The following is a 23,439-nucleotide window of genomic DNA, read 5'->3' as shown; positions in this document are numbered from 1 at the left end:
TGTAGGGCTTTAAAGGTAATAACTAGCACCTTGAAGCGCGTTTGGAGACCGATAGGAAGCCAGTGCAGCTTGCGGAGGATAGGTGTAACATGGGTGTATCTCGGTACACCCAATATCGCTCGCACGGCTGCATTCTGGACCAGTTGTAGTCTCCGAACACTTTTCAGGGGCAGCCCCATGTAGAGCGTGTTACAGTAGTCCTCCAAAGAAGACCTCCAAAGTCCCTTCCAGCTCTATTCTAATTGAAGTGAGAATGTACAAAAGAGTATGTCTGTTTTTCCAAAAATATAGTTATGAGATATACTGTATGTGTTAGAGATTAACTGTTCAAAGAGCTTTGTTTAGAGCTTTCTTAATGAAGCAAAACATGATGAAGTAACCTAAATTCCAGTGCTTTTTCAGTACTGAGTTTGTATTAAGTCTGATTTACATGGGAGTATGTGAAACAGCCAACATATTTTCAGAAGCATCTAGATGATTGTAATAACAGATGTCAGAATCAACAACAGCCAACAACCATGAAGAGCTCTTTTCCAGCCAATAAAGCATTACCATCCACTGGAACCAATCACATATTTGCTTTTATTCCAAAACTGTTTTCATTGTTCTTTTCTTGTTTTTTCTGCTCTTAGTAGAAGATATGGTCTCTTGATAATTCAAGGCTATATCAGTGAGAAAGCTGGGAAGGGCTTTGAATGCTTCTGCATTTTGCTATTGCAGTCAAAGAGAGACTTCTGTGCATATTTTGATTGAATGAAAGAAGCTGAAATATGAACATAGTCCAGGCAGTTTAACTAATATAACTTTGATCCATTTCTGTATAAACAGATAAAATGCTACAAATGTTTTCAAGTGAGGACAAACCTCTCTTGCATTTTGAATAATATTTCTTTAATGCTGTTCATTTTGATATAGTGCTGGGACTGAGCTCCTCATGCTAGCCTTTCCTACTATGTTATCAAGTTGATGAGATGAAATTTTAGCACCAACCAAAAACATTCCTTTGCCTTGTCTAAAAGCTTTCCCAGACCTATTATACATCAAGAAACTAACTTTCTCCAAAAGCCATAAATTAAACTGGATGCATGTGAATGAAATCAGACGTTAGTTGCTGAATTTAAATCAGAACTCAACAGAGATTAAGCACTTCTGTCTGAGCACAGAAAACTGGTTATGTTTAGGAAATGTTGTATTATGTGAAATTTAATAAAAATAGGTACTGCAGAAATCTATCGTATTGATACAAAATCCTAAAAAAAAATCTTAAAAACTTGATATAAGAGGCTTACACATGGAAGTCGTTAGAAGAGATATATCAAATTCAACCAGAAATATACACCAGACATTAAATCAGGAAGCCAAATACATCATACTCAGTTTACTTAATATTATAATCTATAATGCAGTTTGTTTTATGTGTTGTTATTATATGAATTCAGCTTGCTTAAGCCATTAAATATGATTCATGGTTTGAATGCAATAATTTTGATTTATCAAAGAAATCCATGGTAATCCGTACTATAGCTTGACAGAATGATTAAAGTGAAATTTCAGAAGTAGAGGTTATAATCTTAAGGCATCTTTCTGTAACCAATCATTCACTTCATAGATTGGAAGTCTGGAACCTGAAGCTTTAATACATTTGGATGTTACTATGAGAAAGATCATGTTGAGTAATATAAGGAAAAAATCTGAATAAATAGTGGAAGTTAATCATTTAAGTTAAAAGCCCTGACATTACAAGACAATTGGTTTCCATATTTTCAACATTTAATTGAACAGTTTAATTGAAAACTTTATTAGAGAATTCAGTTACAATACACCTGTATTTAGATGTAGTTATTTTGGCAGGTCAGAATATAAAAACAAAGTTCAGTGAGTGATATTTGACCAATGTAGACATACCGTATTCTTCAGCATATAAGACCCACCTTTTCCTCCCAAAAAAGAGGGTGAAAATCTGGGTGCGTCTTATACAGTAAATACCAACTGGAAAGGTCACATGAACATGGACTCTGCAACCACATAAATATGTGCTGGTTGCCAAGTGCCCAAATTTTGATCTTGTGACTATGAGTATGCAGCAATGGTTGTAAGTGTGAGGACCACTGTTAAGTCATTTTTTTCAATATTGTGGTAACTTATTCTTATATAGAAGATACACGTTTGTTAACAATACTTTGTTAGCATCTTTTTCTATGCCTTCTCATGTGCTCAATATGCTATAAGCAGATCAATAGTATTCTTTCTCCTATGCATTCAGTTTATTCTCTCTGTCATGTTTCTGTGGTCAAGATATTGTTCTTAAGAGGATACAGAAGAAACAGTTTTCTCCAAATTAATGAAATTAGCCTATTTTTCCATTGGTCATGTATAATTTTAAAGTAGTTTATTAAAGCTGTTAAAGCTATAAACAGCTAACTCTGCCTTTCATATTAAAAAATACCAAACTAACACAGACACAAACTGAGCTTGTACACCATTACAAAACAATGGCTTGCTTAATTATAATTTATAAGACAATAATTAGTCCACTTATGCAACATGTAAATCAGGAGCCTTGATGGCACAGTGATTAGAATGTGGTATTGCAGGTAAACTCTTCCCACATCTTGGAGTTCAATCCTGACTGGCTCATGGCTGATTCAGACTTCCATGCTTCTGAAGTCAGTAAAATGAGGACACAGATTGTTGGGAGCAATATGCTGACATTGTAAACTGCTTAGAGAGGGCTGTAAAAGCACTCTGGAGTACTATGTAAGTTTGAGTGTTATAGCTATTGCAAATCATGAGCCGAGGTGGCGCAGTGGTTAGGGTGCAGTACTGCAGGCCACTTCAGCTGACTGTTATCTGCAGTCCAGCGGTTCTAATCTCACCGGCTCAAGGTTGACTCAGCCTTCCATCCTTCCAAGGTGGGTGAAATGAGGACCCAGACTGTGGGGGCGATATGCTGACTCTGTAAACCGCTTAGAGAGGGCTGAAAGCCCTATTAAGCGGTATATAAGTCTAACTGCTATTGCTATTGCTATAATTTAGCAACTACAATGGTTAGATTCACACCACAGTCCAGCTGGAGCCAAATGAGCTGTGTTATGGTTTAACACAGTATGTGAACCTACTCATGTTATCTTAGCTCATGCATTCTTTCCTATTGCTATGCTTCATAGTTTCCTAAAATTAGTTTGGCCATGTATATGCTTCATACAGCATTAGTAGTCTTTCTGTTTCTTTATTAAAAACATCCTACAGGTTGTCCTCCTTGAATGATCATAATTCAGAGCAGCAATTTGGTTGCTAAGCAAAGTGGTTGCTAAATGAAACTGCTGTTGTACTTACAATCCAGGGGTGGGTTTCAACCAGTTCGTGGCGGTCCCTGCGAACCGGTTGGTTGGCGAACCCGGAAGTAAGTAACTTCTGGGAACGGCGACTGGCCCACCTGCCCGCCTGCGCTCCTTACCCGGTTTTGACGAGTTCTGCGCTTTCACACATGCGCAGGACACATACAGCGCCTGCGCGATCCTCCAGGAGCAGCTGGAGCATCGCACAGACGCTAGTACGCATGCGTGCGCCACGCGCGTACATGAGGACGCCGCCGGCCCCGTTCCAACCGAACCGGTTGGAACGGGGCGAGAAACCCACCCCTGTTACAATCATACCTCAGCTTTCCTTTGCTTTAAAGACCTGAGAAGATTGTAAATTGGTCCCAAAGTTCATTTTTCATCAACATTGTGATTGCAAATATAATCACTGTAGAAAATGAGTTTACCTGTATATGCCAGCAGGAACTAATTTAGAGTCCAAAGTGAAGCTGTTTTTTATATGTCTTTTCTTTTAAAACAGAATAGTGCATAGAAGAAAAGATACATGCAAGATTTTGGTGATTTGATGCGGACACCAATGTACTCTGATCAATATACCTACAAAATGCAGCAGCACACTTTTAGATAATCACATAAAATTTACAGACATATGCCAAGGTCTAGTTATAACATCTTTTAACTGTTCTTTAGGACACTTTAATAAAATGTCCACAAAATAACAAAACTCTGAAAGCCAGAAATTGTTTATTGGTGATTTTTTAGATATAGGCATGCTCTGATTAAACAACATTCCATCATGACCAGAGAGCATTATGTACTAACACTGCCGATCAATCACTGAAATATTCTACAAGCCATGAGGATCAATATAAACAGGAAAAGGTTACCTCCAATGCCCACAGAGTAGCTTATTTAGCATACAGTGAAACTAATAGAACTACTGATATTTTACAAAAGTGTTTAGGGGAAAATAGTGTATTAATGATCGTATCAACCAGTGCATAAGGAACACAGAGATGCTTCTTTTGTGGAAGATTATGGGATTTTAGGAAAGAAATGGAAGAGAATGTGGACCTCAATAACTACAAGGTAGCAAGTGAGTGATTTAATGGTTTATTTAGATAAGTGGCAATTTATTCCAAATGGAAAGAAAACTTGGAAGAAGCATTTCAGTCATTCAGAGAGATTATGCCTTATTTAATCTACTATATGTTAGGGATAGAAAATTCCACAATTGCTGATTATCTCCAGAGCTAGTATTAAAGCATCAGATTGATATCTATGTGTTCTTGCATCCTTGATCTTGCCCAGCTGGGTGAAGCTTGACACTGTTAATTCAGACACGTTTTGTTATTGACTTCCAATTCCTGACATGTCTGACAAAGACAAACTAGGAGTCTTAGTGAATATACCCATTTTTTTAAAAAAGATTGTGGGTAGATAGGATAATCCATACAAGAATAACCAAACAATGTGCATCTGCTATCATTGAACATTCTTATTCATTATGTGCTGCAAATATCCACCCATCATTTGACTACCAAAACTACATGGAGCAAATCTTAGCAACCTCAGGAAAAGCAGAGGATTTCAAAAGAGATCATCATCTTTTCTTTTTCTGCAAAGAAATGAAGCCAGTAATTTTTATAGACTTTTTTATATACATGGCAAGTGCTTAATCTAATGTAGGAAGCCAAACCTATAGACTTAAATTAAATTAAGTTTAAAAAGCCAGTTTTTCAACTCTGATTTAAGAGTTAAATATAATGTAATGCCAGCATGGACTTAAATCCTGCTGGCCTAGTCAGCAGAAAACCAATGCATTCACTCAAAAATATTCCTATTATCCACCAAAAAGAAAATTAAATCAAGATATGGAAACCTGTCTCACAATAACTTTGAGAATAACAAATAATGAAAATGTGTCCTTTGTGAATGTCACACCACTCAGTTTCAGAATAGAAAATAGGTCTGAAAACTGATTCCTGATGAGTTCCATCCCGTCTGCAAATATTTATTCTTGAGAAACAAATGTTAGTGTTTTGTCCCACCATGCCCAGGATTGTTTTTTTTTAAAATTGGACTTTCCTTCATACTACATAGACAGCATTTTATTACTGCATATTTTTTTTAGAAAGGATGTAAAAATGATTATGAATGTAAATCCAGTTCTTTAAAGTAGTGGTTTTATAAACAATGTATTAATGATACAGAGGTATATGAAGTATAATGTGTTTATTTAATTTACTACAAGTATGTAGCAGGGGTGGGTTTCTCACCCCGTTCCAACCGGTTCAGTTGGAACGGGGCCGGCGGCGTCCTTGTGCACGTGCGCAGCGCACACATGCGTACTAGCGTCTGTGCGATGCTCCAGCCGCTCCTGGAGGATCACGCAGGCGCTGTATGCGTCCTGCGCATGCGTGAAAGTGCAGAACCCGTCAAAACCGGGTAAGGAACGTGGGCAGGTGGGTGGGCCCTTCGCCGTTCCCGGAAGTTACTTACTTCCAGGTTCGCCGACCAACCGGTTCGCAGGGACCGCCGCGAACCAGTTGAAATCCACCCCTGGTATGTAGTCATATTGAGTCAAGTGTTATTTTGAGGAAAAGCCTTAATTTCCTATATAAATGAGAGTGCAGTAAATATTAGTGTGTTGTCCCATAGAAAAGGTTATTCTAAAAGCTTCTCTAGCAATAAAGCATTTCCCTTGTATGCAAACTGTTTTAGAACTGCTGTATCTAAACCATTCTCAGCCTTCCCTAGCCTGAGATGAACAAGTTGTGACATTTTAAGACATTTTAAGGAATTCCAAGACCAATTTGATTGCAAGAGGTGCACATATTGTCTGACTATTTGTTATGGATGTATTTTGCCAGGAGACTTCAGGAAAATCCTTTCTTTTTATGTTAACATGTATTGAAGTTTTAAATTTACATTGTGCTTTTCCTCCAATGTATGTAGCACTCAGTACATCAACTTTTCTCTACACAATACATATCTAGTGATGTTGGATTAAGAGACAATGACAGGCTCTAAGTCACATAGTGGGGTTCTGTTGCTGAAGTGGATTAGAACCTGGGATTCCTTGGTCCTAGTTCAATACCCAACAGATACCACATGGACATTTCTATTATTTCTGTTATTGCCCATATTCTTGATACTGAAATCTGTGGTTTCATGAATAGCAATAGCACTTAGATTTATATATTGCTTCATAGTGCTTTTACAGCCCTCTCTAAGTGGTTTGTAGAGTCAGCCTATTGCCTTCAACAATCTCATTTCACCCAACTGCTGAACTGCAGCTAGCAGCCTGCAGTACTGCACTCTAACCACTATGCCACCTCTGCTCTTCATAAAACTAAGTTTCAGTAGCCAGCAAACTTTTAAAAAATGATTTGTTTTCAAAATCATTCTAGCTATATAGTACCACCTAATGCTTATTATAAGAGAAAAAAAGTTTTAAGAAAACCAGGTTACTGTGGATTAGTGAAGAATTCAGGCAGTGTAGCTCTTGAGTTTACTGAATTTTGCATGTATTTGTCCTGTATCACAGGCAAAAATATCTGAAATATGGATTGTTTATTTTAGTGTTTGACATGTTGGTTTCTTCCACAAAGCCCTAATATAGGAGATACCTTTAGATAGATAGATAGATAGATAGATAGATAGATAGATAGATAGATAGATAGATAGATAGATAGATTTATTTATAGGCCGCCCTTTTCCCTGAGGGGACTCAGGGCGGCTTACAACGTATAGGGAGGGGAATACACACAATGACATATGAAGACAGTACATAATTAAAAATAGAAGCAACATTCATTCATCATTCGGGAGGGGACGGATTATAATCTTTAACCCCAGGCCTGGCGGGATAGCCAGATCTTGAGGGCTGTGCGGAAGGTCTGAAGGGTGGTGAGGGTACGAATCTCCACGGGGGTTCCAAAGGGTCGGAGCTACTACTGAAAAGGCTCTCCTCCGCGTAGTTGCCAGTCGACACTGACTGGCAGATGGAATTCGGAGGAGGCCTAATCTGTGTGATCTAATAGGTCGTAAGGAGGTAAGTACACCTGATACATTAGAAATTCAGTCATTGGAAGATGCTGAAGTAGGGCACAGATTGATTTAATAGCAGGAAAAACTTCTGAAAGTCTATTATGATGTTTCCTTTTTCATTTATATACATTGTTATCTGTTTCGCATATGTGTGCTGCTTTTCTCTGACAGATAAGCTGCAAAGTGCTTCAATTTTTTCACCAATATACAATGGGCTGTAACTACTTCTGGATGCTTTGTGAAGGAATATATCTTCATACACTGATTGTGGTGGCAGTATTTGCTGAAGAACAGCGCTTGCATTGGTATTACTTCCTGGGCTGGGGTATGTGGTCTTCCACCCAGTTGTTAAAATATTTCTTTTGTCACAGAGTTTTTAAAATAATTAGCACTTTGACTCATGCAAATATGGAATCCACAGAAAAAGACAGCTCCTATAAGCTGTTATGAAAAAAAAATGTGTAGAACATGAATGAGAACCAATATGGCAGATTGGAACAGTAGGATGGCTAAGATGCTAACACTAGACACATTAAAGTCAGTTGGATGACTTTGGGATTTGTGTTTATATCCTCTCAAATGACAGACAGGATATAACAAATGGTTAATTTAATTATTATATTACTTTTCCCATCAGGGAGAGTTTAGTGGAGGTTTTGGCTTCAGATGTCAAAGTAATATGACTGACCTTAGGATTTCTTGACCTTTGTTTTGAGTGATTGAAGAACATCACACTTAATACATTAGCCATTGTTGTCCACTGTGCTCATCTCACGTTTAAAAGCTGAGAGAGAGCTGGTAGTCAAGAAACACTCCCAGACTGCACAATTGCTCTTTTTTTGAAGATACACTTCTGGAGGTGACCTTTAGTTCTTTTAAGATGTGTAGAGGGGTGGTGGAAATCCATACAATCAGGATAGCAGTTTTTAAGGTTGCCTCAACGTGATCTGCTCCAGCTCTTGAGTCAAGTCAAGGTGAATTTTATAGTTCACATTTATTTAAAGAAATGTATCTCAGTCAAAACAGAACTTTTATCATATAAAATGTTGTTTGGTCCATTTTTATTCTTTCACATTTAGTTTAACAATGATTGGTTAAATTAAAATTTGTTAAAGCAAAATACATTGTAAAAATAACTGTTTGTGTTATCAGTCTTAATTCCATACAATTTCTATCAGTGTTTACATCTCCTAAACAGATAAAACTTGTTCATCTTCAGTAACTGCCATTTGAAAAGGAGATGTTTGAAACATTGAAGATAATGCTTAAGTTTCCTTAATAAACTATGTGAATTTGCATCCAAATTCCCTCCAGCTTTTAAAGAACATTGAGTTGCATAAAAAATACATTAAAAGGGAATCATTGTTGAGTGAGAAAATATTAATATGCCCACAGGGGACCAATTGGTCAATCTCTTGACTTAGTCAGTCAAGGCTAATTCAACAGCAAGTGCCAGTGTCAATTGGAATGAATCTGGATCTCTCTCACAGTAGCCACAGGACTCACTGCCTTATTTGACTCTTTTGTTTTTTCATAATGACTATCAGCTTTAAAGCTGATTTGAACCTAGGTTAAGATTTGAAGGTCACTGTTCAAATCCCTATCTAGTTATGCGATTCATTTGTTGTTGTTGTTGTTAATTCACATATCAGTTTAAGTTTTCACTAATGCACAGCTTTTGCTAACTTGAGTTAGTGGAACAATGGCAGAATATAAATGCATATAGAACAATCCAGATTGAGACTGCATGCTGGAACAAGCAAATTCTCACAGTAGCAGCAGTTTAAAAATGGAACCAATTATTAAGATCCCCTCCACTGAATCTGTTCAGGTACAAATTGGACGATCTTCTGCTGGGAACAGTTTGATTAAATACCTGGACTAAGAAGAGTATTAGGTTAAACTCTTCTTTCCAACTTTGTGTCTCTAAGACATACCCATACAGATATATACATGCCCATAATTGAATCCAAAATAATATGAAATCTGATATATATATATGATTTATTATTCTAGGTTTTCCTTTAGTGCCAGCATCAATTCACGCTGTGGCCAGAGCCAGATATTTCAATGATAAGTGAGTATTGTGCTACTTTATATACAGCTTAATTAGGATCTGTTAATATATATATTAACATTATGAATATATATATATATATATATATATATATATATATATATATATATATATATATATATATATATATATATATGAATATCTATCTATCTATCTATCTATCTATCTATCTATCTATCTATCTATCTATCTATCTATCTATCTATCTATATATCTATATATATATATATATATATATATATATATATAATTTCATTGTTTAATTTATTTATTTTCTTCCAGCTGTTGGATTAGCGTTGACACATATTTGCTGTACATTGTTCATGGGCCTGTTATGGCAGCTTTATTGGTAAGAATATTATTTGCTACTTATTGTGAGTTCAGCACTAACTAATTCTCTTACACTTCATTGTTCTTATTGAGATGTTTTGTCCCCTGTTTTATCACAGTATTCAGGATAATCACCCAATTCCATGGTTCCTTGTGTCCTTAGGACTTCTGAACCATTATTTTGACTTGAAGCAGATTTCTGTCTTCATGGGTAGAGAAGCAAATTGGATGCTAAATCTATCAATAACATAGCACCATAATCCAATGTTTTGAACTTGAAATGAGTGGGCATTTTTCTGAGTACACCAAGTAGTTGGAATCTGCTTGGTATAATATGTATTTATTTGGTTAAAAAAAAGTCCTAGCAAATGCAGAAGGTGCATATGTTGGATTGACCACTGTCTGATGCAAAATGCTGGTTTAATCTTTAATCTTAAGGTATAGGGTAAATGCTATATATTTGGGTTCTTAAGAGATCTCAACCATTATATACAGCTACTTAGGAAAAAAGATACAGGAATTAATAGGTGAACAAATTTTTATAATGCCTGCAGATATGTGGAGCATCTGATAAAAGCTTATATTCTGATGATAGTTATGACAAACATAGCAAAGATTAAAGTCCTAGAAAAAAAAACCCATTAAAAATAAGTTACTTGTTGCATTCAGTTCATTAATTTCTAATAGAAACACTGCATAAATATTTTCAGTGTAACAGATTGTCATAACCAACTGCTGTGCATAATATCCTACTACATTTTACTCTTTGAAAGGGAACACCATCCCTGATTCTTGGTTTCCCAAAAATTTCAATCAAATCAAGATTTACTGTAATCATTCCCTCCAAAATATCAGAAAGACCAATATGGTTTGGTACATGTATCTTCCATATTGAATCACTCTGGGAAATAAAATATATCACTTTTTTTTAAAAAGGCCTAATTACTACTATGGGGGAGAAAAGAAAAGCTGTCTTCAAACCTTTATTATCTAGGTTTCACACTTCTTTTGCTATTACAAAAATGCATTGATTATGCTGTTGAAGACATTGAGGGAGAGAGTAGGGTGCTTTGATTCATAATGAGTTTATCTTTACTAATAGTCTGAGACAGATTTAGGAGTGCAGGCAACAAAGCGGAGCACGCAGTTCGGCCCTGTATCTTCTGTTCACTCTTTTGTTGGTATGTTGGGATTGCAACCAAGCAAGGAATTATTCTAGGTCTGTGATAGCTAACCTTTTTGATATTGCATGCCATCACATGCCACACCCATAATGCAATGAGCTCACAACACACACATACCGACCCCCGTGCCTGACCCCACAGGCTCCCCTTTCCCATCCCACACATGCATCCATGAATGACCCCCCCCAGTACCTCGTTTTTGGCCTAGTAGGTCTCCCTGCAGCCTCCTGGCATCAAAAATGGGCTGCGGGGGAGGGAGTACACCACACTCCCCATGCTCCCTTCCCCCCATGCATGCATGTGCAATCTAACTGCTCCCGTGCATGCACACACACACCCAGCCCCCATGCATGCACATGTGTCTCCTGCATGCACCCCACCCTCCCAGACACCTCAAAATCAGCTAGCCAGCGGGAGGCCCATGTGCACGCGCGGTGGAGCTGAGCTGGGATGACAGCTCGCGTGCCTGCAGAGAGGGCTCTGTTTGCCACCTGTGGCATGTGTGCCATAGGCTTGCCATCACGGTTCTAGGCGAAGGCTTCCCAGGTGATTAGGGAGGTGCTCTGGCACAAAATGGATAAATGGATAAGCTTTTCTGAAGCTGCAAAGACAGGCAGACCAACAGATGTTGCTTGTATGCTCCCTCTTTTCTAGTGGGGTTTACAGACATTTTGCAAATATCTTGGCAAACTTTAATGTTTCCTGGTTGTGAGCTAAATTCCCTGTTGGTTACAAATGAAAATGAGAGTAATATTTTCTTTACATTGGAATATTCATGTCTTTATCTTTCTTTAATTTTTTATGAGAATAAAAGAAACACATTTATTTTTTTCAGGTCAATTTTTTCTTTTTGCTCAACATTGTACGAGTTCTCGTTACAAAATTGAGAGATACACATCGGGCTGAATCCAATATGTACATGAAAGCTGTCAGAGCCACTTTAATTCTTGTGCCCTTATTAGGTATTCAGTTTGTCATCTTTCCCTGGAGACCAGAAAATAAACTTGCTGGAGAAATATATGATTACATCATGCATATTTTAATGCACTATCAGGTATGTTTATGGTTTGTTTTTGTTTTTTTTGCTAAGGCTAGTAGGTTTCATTTGACAAAAGAATATTTTCCCAGGAAACACAGCTGGCTTCAGATAATGGATTAGTGCCACTGAAGTCAATGAGAGTAAGTCAGTTTTACAGCAGATTAGTTGATTTGTGGGTTATTTTCCAAATACAACAATCTACGCATAAATTTGTGAGATAATTTAGGCTGAGTTCTTATGCATATTAGCTGAGTAAACATAGAATCTTATGGAAGATGGAGGCACAATTTTAGATCTATCCCTTATTTTTTAATGTTCGTATAGAAATATTATTTTACATAAAAGAAAGATTGTGCAGAGATTTATAGTATGTAGGGAAAGCTAACTTGAAGAAGACAGAATAAATGTATATGCTTTCTTTCTGGTAAGTAACTAACCCCCCTCTCTAACTGCCTGGGTAATGGGTTTAATAGTCACATCTAAAAATATATTTATGGAAAGAATAAATATTGGTACTTGCAAATCTAAAGAATGCAGAAAAATGTGAGTGGCAAATTTAATCTGAATGAGAATTGTCACTAGATATATAATCAGTTTGCATTGCTTAAGTGTTTTTCCCAACACCATGAGAAGAAGACTACTTAGGCTGACAGCCCACGAATACATTCCACTTTGTTTTGCTAGTCTGAGATACTGCTCATTGCAGAGATGGTACTCAGCCAATTCTGACAGGTTCTGGAGAACCGGTAGCAGAAATTTTGAGAGTGGGGAGGGAAAGGGGATTTTGCAATATTCTTCCGCTGCCATGCCCACAAAGCCACGCCCACAGAACCAGTAGTAAAAAATTTGAATCCAACCACTGGTTCATTAGTCATCCTGAGAGTGCTTGGTATACATTTTCCAGTATACTTTTTCCAGTGTTCCTCATTCATGACAGAAAACACTGACAGAAAAATCAAAACCACATACTGCACCTCAGAGACGTGCAATCAGGGGAGGCAGGGAGGCAGAGCCTCACCACTGTCATAATGAAAAGAAAAAAAATGTAAAAGGAAAAAGGCTGAGCTAGTTGCTACCAGAGTCACAGTGGATGACTCTGTTTAGTGCTTAACTGTTTAAAAAACCTTTAAAAAAACACCCTCTACAGGAGGAGGCAGGAGAACCACGTGCCTCATCTAGTCTGACTTTATGATCACTCGAGCAGAGTTAAGCAAGGGTTAAAAGCCTAAAAATTCCTGACATAGGTGAGGCACATTGTTCTCCTGCCTCCTCCTGTAGAGGGCGCTTTTTAAGAGGCTTTTTTAAACAGTTAAGCAGAGTCATCGACGTTGACTCTGGCAGCAACTAGCTCAGCCTGAACTCAGCTCTTGCCTTTTTCTTTTTACTTTTTCTTTTCTTTTCATGATGACAGGCAAGAGCAGAATTGAAATTCTCTCTGAAACAGCTGGAAAAGGTACGTGTAGGTTGGAGGGAGGAGGAGGAATTCAAACTTCATCCTCAAGTGTAGATCCATCCCCAAGTGTAGTTTGATTGCAGGCAGAGCCATGTTGCCTTTTCAAACACACACACACACACACACACACACACACAAACATGACTAAATAAAACTATATAAGCCCAGCTTCACTAATTACAAGTTTGAAAAGGCAACGTGCCTCTGCCTGCAATCAAAGGTTCGGATTGGCTCCCCTCCAGCTTCTCTGCCTCTTCTCTCACCCAGCCTGCAAGAAGGAGGTGAGTGGGTGGGTGGGCATTATTGCGTTTCAGGCATTTCCCACCCAGACAGCAGGCTGCATTTGCAATGGTGGAGGTGTTTGGGGAAGGCAAGATTACAAGATCTGCATAAAATCTCTTTCTTCCTTTATCTCAAATGGGGCTCCATCCTTCCTAGTCCTAAATCAAATACCCACAGCATTGTACAGGCCATCCTTGACTTAACTGCCATTTGTAATTTTGACTGTTCAGAGTTGATGACAGTGTTGAAAAAAAGTGACTTACAACATTTAATAGAAGGGACGCAGTGGCTCAGTGACTGTTGAGCTTGTCAATCAGAAAGGTTGGCAGTTCGGGGGTTCAAGTACCTAGTGCCATGTAGTGAGCTCCCGTTACTTGTCCCAGCTTCCGCCAACCTAGCAATTCGAAAGCATTTAAAAATGCAGGTAGAAAAATAGGGTGGGAAAGTAACAGCATTCTGTGCACCTTTGGCATTTAGTCATGCCGGCCACATGACCACGGAGACATCTTCTGACAGTGCTGACTCCTTGTTTTTGAAACAGAGATGAGTATTGCCCCCTAGAGTCAGGAATGACTAGCACGCATGTGCGAGGGGAACCTCTACCTTTACCTTATACACTTAAAACGGTTGCAGCATCCCCCAAGATCATATGATCAAAATTCAAGCACCTTACAAGTGGAATTTATTTACAACAGAAGTAGCCACTGAGAGTCCTTGCTAGGGTATTTCCAATAAACAAAGTGAGGGTAGTCAGATTTGTTTAACAATCAAAGTTAATTGCTTAAGTAACAGGGCCAAAAAAGTTGTAAAATCAGGCATGACAAACAACCCACATCACTTTGTAATGGAAGTTACAGTCCTAACAATGGCTGTAAGCTGAGGACTAGCTATAGATGGTTCTTATGCCACCAAAATGGGAAATAATCTAAATCCTTCAGCAGTCAGAGATAAATAACTAATTGTTAAGTAACAGTTCACTGAGCAAATATTTGCATTTAGATAATATCAGACTTTGAAATCATTGCTGATGCTCCAAGTACATTTAAATACATCTGCAGCTATAAAAAAAGCTATATTTAGCTGTGTATATTTATAGCAAAGAACAACATTTATGATGCCAGGATATCAAACCAAGATCAAATCAAGCTATAGATTATGCAGCAATATGCTAGTCTTCTAATATCAGGATTCAGGAGAGATCAAAAATATGTTTTTTTGCATGCCATGCAAGTAATGTGATGCTGGCAGGAGAAGGAGCCACATTTTCCCTTTAATCTATCAATGTGTATTCTGCAAAAAAGCAAAGCAGATTAAACTGACTCCTATATTATTGCAGTAATATGTTGATTAGCTTGTAATACATGCATTCTCTAAGCTATAATAATATATGTAAGGTTATACATATGCTACAATGCAATCTATTGATTTATTATTGCTGCTATAAGATATTAAAAATAAATAAACCAAAGAAATAAACTGGGGAATATATTGTGACTACTCTCAAGAGGATGATCATACAAGAATTGTTCTTCTGGGATAATGCTAAATGTCTTCTAAGAAATTTTACAAAAGCACATGCATACTTAACTCGACATTGGGTAATATTTAAATCTGCTTAACAGAAAGCTGTCAAGATCATCAGTATTTCATGTAAAATTGGATGCTACTGAAGATAAGAAAAACCTACCCAAAATATTTAGATTGTAATGGCACATATTTTGTGAACAAGTCAAACCCTTGGATAGTACTGAAGAAATCATGTGATTTCTTTCTAATTAAAAGCCCTGAATTGAAGCAACATCTACTCTTCTGAGTATGGTGTGGTATCACTTAATTCCATTGATAGTCATTCACTGACTGAGCCACAATGTACTTGGGTTGTTTTAATCTTTGATATTGTAATTTATAAACCATAGTTTTTACTTTGTCAGAAGGACAAATCCTGAGTCTGAAAGGCATACACGATTCCCAAAGCCTATGCCTTAGATTTACCAGTATGTGTAAATCTCCATACAATGCTATAGTTGTGATTTATTACCAATTTGTGGTATAAAATAATAGGAAGCAAGTGTGTTTGGCTTTTAAAGGGTTACTGCTTTATTAATCTTTAAAACAATCTTTGATAACTCCCCAGAATGGGACAGTCTTTCCAATTACATATCAATGTATGAAGTCAGCACTGCTTCTATTCTGTATTATCCCAAGTTGCTTCAAACTTTACAGTTCTGTGTGAAAATGGCTGCGGTGGGACAGGAAGAAATAGAATGATTCTAGGATTTTCCTGAACTGCCATTTTTGTATTTGTATGCTGTAATAAAGTTATGGAAGCTCAGTGTGTGCAACTCACTATTATTCCAGAATTTGGATTCGAAATTGTTCAAAGAGGAACAGCACTTCAGGGATGTTTGAGATACAATCACTACATTATTGTACCTTATCTCTAGCAAAACACAGATGGATTATATTGCAACTGCTTTGGAATAATGTGTTAAAATACTGGAATAAATGCATTGAAATGTGTCCACTGATTACATCATACATACTTTCTAGTCACGGGTGTAGGTATGCTGGTCTTGTTGTATTCGGGTCTTTTCCCATGTAAGATTGAGATTGCTTGGTAACGTTTCAGCAATGTCTCATTCGCCATGTTCAGCCCAAAACACGAGCCTGAAGATAGCAATTGAGACCTCGCTGAAATGTTGCCAAGACAATCTCAATCTTACAAGGGAAAATGTATATGTATATCAGTGGTGGGTTTCAAAAATTTTTAGAACCTCTTCTGTAGGTGTGGCCTGCTTTGTGGGAATGGCTTGCCAGCCATGTGACTGGATGGGAGTGGCTTGCTGACCATGTGACTGGGTGGGCGTGGCCAACTTGTAAAATGTGGTGAAACTCACTTAACAACACTCTTGCTTAGCAACCAAAATGTTGGCTCAGAAACTCTGGGATTTGAAGCATGCAAGTCTTAAAGCTGTCAAGTTACAAGACCCTTGCACCCCTAACCCTTTAGAAAAAAAACCCCAGAGGTGTTCAAACTTGACAGCTTTAAGACTTGTGGACTTCAACTCCCAGAATTCCTCCTCTCGCTCTTCATCTTGATGATGTGTGGACGGATGGGGGGAGGGAGCTGGAACCAGTTCTAAATGGCACTGTAGATTTGTGGAACCTCTTCTATAGAAGAGGTTAGAACTGGCAGGAACCTACCCCTGATGTATAGTTATAGGTATAGATGTAGGTGTAGGCTTAGGCATAGGTGTAGGCATAGGCATATGTAAATGTATATGTATGTATGTATATTTCTTCACTATTTTCCTCCTGAATAATCACCACAGCGCTATTGAAACTATTATTCTTAAGATTTATGGCAAATTTGACCAGGTAATCTAGTGGTTCATAATTCTAGAAGTAATTTCCAAGAAATCTAGTTGTCATTCTGTTGGAGAAGGCTGCATTGATGGAAGAGCAATAGTTTTAGGCAAGGACAGTAGTTTCGGGTTCAAAATGTTATAAAGCAAAACAAGCTATTTTTTAATGAGCATTTGTTATTTTGAAATTACCTCATTTATTGCCTTTAACCTCCTCATTGTTTCTTACATGGCTCTTATATTTACCTTTGGTAGTATTGCCTATGGAGTAAGGAACTAAAATCTTATTTCAAAGCCATCTGAACAAGTTCAGATTATATTATATTTGTGAAATGTGTCCATGAAATTATATGACCCGAAATGCTTTTATAAACATGATAAAAACATCTTTTAAAAAGAGGAGGATTGCTATTACAATTCAATTCAATTCAATTTATTAGATTTATAGGCCGCCCAATCCTGGAGGACTCCAGGCGGCTTACACAGAACAAGAAAAGAAAACAAACAAAATAAAAATTAAAAATTAAAAATTTAAAAATTCTCCAACACGCATACGTTCTGATTGGGGCTGGACCCTACATAATAAGGTCAACAGCCCCAGGCCTGCCGGAACAGCCAGGTCTTAACAGCTTTTCTGAAGGCCATGAGGGTGGGTGAGGTCCAGACCTCTGGGGTTAGCTGATTCTACAGGGTCGGAACAGCCACAGAGAAGGCTCTCCTCCGAGGCCCCGCCAGCCAACACTGTCTGGCTGATAGCGTCCTAAGGAGGCCCACCCTGTGGGATCTTATCAGCCGTTGGGAGGTATGTGGCAGTAGGCGGTCTCGTAAATACGCTGGTCCTGAGCCATGTAGGGCTTTAAAGGTAATTGAATTGCATTCGGAGACCAATTGGCAGCCAATGGGTACACCCAATATCGCTCGCGCGGCTGCATTCTGGACTAGCTGTAGTCTCCGAACACTTTTCAGGGGTAGCCCCATGTAGAGCGCATTGCAATAATCCAGCCTTGAGGTGACAAGGGTGTGAGTGACTGTTTGAAGTGCGCCCCGATCCAAGTAGGGCCGCAATTGATGCACCAGGCAAACCTGGGCAAAGGCCCCCCTGGTCACAGCCAACAAGTGGTGTTCCAGTGTCAGCTGTGAATCCAGGAGGACCCCCAAATTGCGGTCCCTCTCTGAGGAGTGTAAATTTTCACCCCCCAGCATTAAGGATGGACTCTCTGAACTGTGCTTCGGGGGCAGCATCCACAGCCACTCGGTCTTTTTGGGATTGAGCACGAGTTTGTTTACCCCCATCCAGATCCTGACAGCGTCCAGGCATCGGCACATCACATCCGCTGCTACACTGAGCTGGCATGGGGCAGATAGATACAATTGTGTATCATCTGCGTATTGATGGTACTTTATCCCGTGCCGTCGTATGATCTCACCCACCGGTTTCATGTAGATGTTAAATAGGAGGGGGGATAGGACCGAACCCTGCAGCACCCCACAATTGAGGGGCCTAGGGGTCGACCTCTGTCCCCCGACCAACACCGACTGGGACCTACCGGAGAGGTAATAGGAGAACCACCATAGAATAGTGCCTCCCACTCCCACCTCCTCCAGACATCGCAGAAAGATACCATGGTTGATGGTATCGAAAGCCGCTGAGAGGTCAAGAAGCACCAGGATAGAGGAATGCCCTCTATCCCTCGCCTGCCAGAGATCATCGGTCAGTGCAACCAAAGTGGTTTCTGTGCTGTACCCAGGCCTGAAACCAGACTGAAAGGAATCCAGATAATCTGCTTCATTCAAGGTCCATTGGAGATGAAGCGCCACCACCTTCTCAATAACTTTCCCCCAAAAAGGGAGGTTGGAGACCGGATGGTAGTTTTTCAGGACGGCTGGATCCAGGGAAGGCTTCTTGAGGAGGGGCCTCACCACTGCTTCCTTTAATGGTTGCGGGAAAGACCCCTCCTGCAAAGAAGCGTTGGTGATCACCTGGAGCCAGCCACGTATCACCTCCCTGCTGGTCGAAACCAGCCAGGAGGGGCACGGGTCCAGTAAACAGATAGAGGCGCTCATCGCTCCCATGGCCTTGTCCACTTCCTCAGGGGTGACAAAATCGAACTCATCCCAGGAAAACTGACTTAGACTTGCCCTTGGCACATCAGCTGGTATTGCCCAAGCGAAGTCTAGGTCTGTCCGAAACTGAGTGATTTTGTCCGACAGAAACTGAACAAATTCCTCAGCTCTTCCCTGCAGGGGTTCCTCCACCCCCTCTGGCTGCAACAAATAATTAGGGATCCTTTGTCAATGCATCAAGGGGTAAGACTGACATATCTGAACTACAACAATCCAGATGTTCTCTAGAAGGCAGCAAAGAGTTTCCTATAGCCTTATACCATCTAATGAAGAATTTGGTAGCTCAGTTAATGGCAATCCTATTGATGATATAACTTCCACTTCATTTTAAATTAGCAGGCCAGAAATAGAGACAATAATATAACATGCAAGAAAGGCACGTGTTCTGCCGACAAAAGATCACCCAATCCAAAGGTATTATGTCCTTTGGTTGAATATCACAATAAAGCTTGCACCAAATAGGTGTGTTTCTTTTTTTCAAATGTCCCAAAATTCTAACCTGCTTATCCTGTATTCTTTTGGAAAAGAAATAAGTACTTTCAGACCATTAATTTCCCCTGTAAGTTTGCATTTGAATGATAATTTCTTTCCACAAATTTCTCTACTCTTTGTGAAAATGCCACTCTCTATCAAAAGACTTGGTTTTTACGGGAAGAAAGAATGACTACTTCAAAAATGCCACTTTTTATTTTACATAAGAGGCATCCACAGGAGGCAGAGAAGGAGGTATCAAAAAGTCATGACATTGTCATGATGACCATTGTTGAATCCTTCTCCATTTTCTTACAAGTGTTATTGGTTCAGTTCTTGTTAAAAAGGAGCAGGGGTTTAGACTAAGCGTTTGGGGGAAAGTTCAACATGATAATTACTCAATAGAAAGAAGGGCAGAAGGCATAATTGTATGGGGTTTTTTCTTTCTTTTTATCCCTTTATAAGTGTGTGTGTGTGTGCGTGTGTGTGAGTGATTGAAAAAGTGTACATATGGAGTTGGAATTTGATTGCAAGTGCCATCTTGACTTTTTGAGACTCCATTTTGAACCCCTTTCGATTTGTCTCTGATCGAGGAAAACTAAATGTAAGAAATAAATTGTGAAATTCTGGACAGACAAAATGAAGTGTTTCACATCAATATGAATATGTAACTGAAGATCAATAATGGAATTTCTTTTCATTGTGTGTGGTGATAATTTCCGACTCAAGTACCATTGAATCAGAACAGTATCAAAATGTTTATTTCGATCATTCTTACTTAGAACTTCAGGATCCCTGATTAGTTTTCCCTGATTAGTTTTTAAATAGTTTTAAAAGAAGATTAGAGAAACAGAGGAAGTTACTAGAGCAAGGCTGTCAAACACTTGGCCTGAGGGCTGGATGCGCAACATGCTGGGCATGCCCTTACCCAGTTTAGCGAAGCGGGAAAAGTCCCGATACATCACATGATGCCACTCTGATGACATGAGTTTGAAACTCCTGTACTAGAGAAAAAGATTAGTTGTCTGTTTTCTGTAACAGGATGCTAGGTTAAATAGCTCTTTAGCAGAATTCTTGAATTGTAAATTATTATACTCTAACTATACCTGCATATAGTGAAATGTTATAAATATATCTGATTTATTTCATTCTAATAACACACACACACACACACACACACACACACACACACACACACACACACACACCAGAAATGGATTTCTGCTGGTTCGACCCAAATCAAGCGAACCAGCAGTGGCGGTGGCAGGAGGCTTCACCCACCTGCCCGGATGCTTCTGCACATGCGCAGAAACATCACACACGTACGCAAGCGAACCAGTAGTAAAAAAATGGAAACCCAACACACACACACAATTCATTCTATAATTTCTATAATCAAAGCAACAATCTGAATAATTTGATTTTCTTTTTTCTTTTCAGGGCTTACTTGTGGCAACTATTTTCTGTTTCTTCAATGGAGAGGTAAGCAAATAAACTTCATTTCATGTCATTTAATATTGCCGTTTAGTCCTTATATGATAAATAGAATTCCTGTTTAATTAGCTTGGAAAACAAAACAAATTACTCGCAACAAATGACAGAAATACCTTGGTTGATATTTTGAGCCAGGTCAATTTTAGTCAGTCATTGCTCAGATCTTTTAACATTTATCTTAATGCTGCATGCATGGTTTACTAATCAATTTTATCTCTGCCATTTTAGTACTTACCATTTATTTTATTTGTTGTGTTGAAATATTTTATAAGGTTTGTTATAAGCTTTTATTATTGCTTGTTACTCTGCAAGCTGCTGTTGTAATGGAACTAATACAAATACAGTGAATAAATGAATCTTTAAGAAACGGATGAAATCTTTAGTATCAGGTAGAAAAAAACTTCTGGTTCCAATATGGGGAAGTAAAACAAAAGATTTTAATCAACGTTACAGGTAGTCCTCGATTTATGACCATTTCTTTAGCAACCAGTCAAAATTATGATAGTGGTTTTTTAAAAAAAGGTGTCTTATGACTCACATTAAAAACCATTGCAGCCACCTTGTAGTCACATGATCAGAATTTTGCCTCTTGGCAACCAGCATGTATTTGCAATGAGTGTAGCAACTCAGGGTCACGTAATCATAATTTGCAGTCTTCCTCGCCAGCTTTCAACATGCATAGACAGCATGGGAAGCTGGATCCACTTAACAACCATGGTAGCATTTGAGCAGGATTTACTTAATGATCACCTTACTTAGTGACAGAAGCTCCAGTCACAATTGTGGTCATAAATCAAGGATTACCTATATTAAAAAAAATCCTGAAGGCCCAAAACGTTAAATATTCACAGCAAGAATTCACCAACATCAAGAACAATTGCTTTGAAAAGTTTGGGTATGACTGGGATTCATGATAACTATGAATAATGCATTGAATTGATTGATAAGTTGATTACATCAGCATCTACAATCATGTTCAGTTGTCCATATTTACATAATCCGAAGAGACTCCTGGGCCTGGGGGAAAAAAACTACTGAGGCCATATGGTAGATTTTGTCTTCCCTGGATTCATAGCAATTGCACTTAGATTTAGATACTGCTTTACAGTGCTTTACAGTCCTCTCTAAGCGGTTTACAGAGCCAGCCTATTGCCCCCAACAATCTGGGTCCTCATTTTACCCACCTCGGGAGGATGGAAGGCTGAGTCAACCTTGGGCCGGTTAGGATCAAACTCCTGGCAGTAAGCAGTGAGTTAACCACTGTACCACAATAGCTCTTTAAATTATGCTTTTGATACTGAATAGAATATTCCTATCCCAGATGAGGTTGTGGAGGACTTGTCAGAGTCTAGTGTCTGTCAAGGTTTGGATTGGTTGAAACATTCTGCAATCGAATTCAAGAAAAAAGATTTAGAATTTCTCCATCATGATTCTCTGTCAGTTCCAGAACTGTCTCCCAAAGAAGAGACACTACCTATGTCTGATTTGGAATGTGTGATTTGGTGAGCCTTCCGGGGAATCATGGCTGCTGGTGGATAGATACTAGAAATAGATATACCATTTACAGCCCTAGCTAAAGACTGAAGATCCTGATACAGTAAACCTTTATGTCTTCATTAAATCTTCTTCCTCCTAGCAAGAGCAGAGTCTGCTTTTTGGATCATGAGTGCCACTTTGCACAGTCAGCTGTGTCTCCAGGATGCAGGTCCGTGTCTTGTGTATCTTAGTTGATGGTATCTTGCCATCTCTGTTTTGGGCACCTGCGAGGCAGCCAGCCATTGACTTCTCGTTGGTAGGCAGTCTTGGCAATGGTGGAAGATGCTGCTCTCAAGATATGTCCATACCAGCAGAGCCGGGCTTCTCTCATCTTCTCTATAATTGGTGCCACACCAAAATGTTATTGAATGGTGTTATTAATTGCTATGCATTTAGATTGCAGCAACCTCTTCTATGTGGGCCTGTTTAGATCAAATATGGGGAAAATACGACAACCTACTTGCTAGCAGACTTCCAGAAATATATGGCACTGGTGTTGTGGACTAGGCATTGACTCTCAATAAGGTACAATTCAAAATTCTGGTTTACATTCTGATCTACAAAGTTCTAAACCATGCTAGGAGAGACTGTTGATTGTTCCAGTTTCATAATGTAAATGAAGATGAACCTGGACTTGGTTTTTTTTATCATAAGTGAAAAATAGCACCTCTTGGACTCAGCCTTCCTATGGAAAGTCGCTCCTTGCATGTT

General features: G+C 38.8%; 1 protein-coding gene across 1 annotated transcript in view; it reads left to right on the top strand.

Moving 5' to 3' along the window:
• The window catches only part of CALCR (calcitonin receptor), a 65,394-nt gene that overhangs the window by 33,653 nt on the left and 8,302 nt on the right, over positions 1-23,439 (top strand). Inside the window, exons 7-11 of the mRNA XM_014061299.2 lie at positions 7,545-7,698; positions 9,390-9,450; positions 9,733-9,799; positions 11,800-12,018; positions 21,139-21,180. Of these exons, the coding sequence (XP_013916774.1) occupies positions 7,545-7,698; positions 9,390-9,450; positions 9,733-9,799; positions 11,800-12,018; positions 21,139-21,180 (543 nt within the window). The remainder of the gene's footprint in view (positions 1-7,544; positions 7,699-9,389; positions 9,451-9,732; positions 9,800-11,799; positions 12,019-21,138; positions 21,181-23,439) is intronic.

Source organism: Thamnophis sirtalis, unplaced genomic scaffold (genome assembly GCF_051295495.1).
Source record: "Thamnophis sirtalis isolate CommonGarterSnake01/CBP01778 unplaced genomic scaffold, rThaSir2_p1.2 scaffold_4, whole genome shotgun sequence".
Lineage (NCBI taxonomy): Eukaryota > Metazoa > Chordata > Lepidosauria > Squamata > Natricidae > Thamnophis > Thamnophis sirtalis.
Note: the sequence above shows the minus strand (reverse complement) of the source record. Positions and strands in the feature narration are given on the sequence as shown.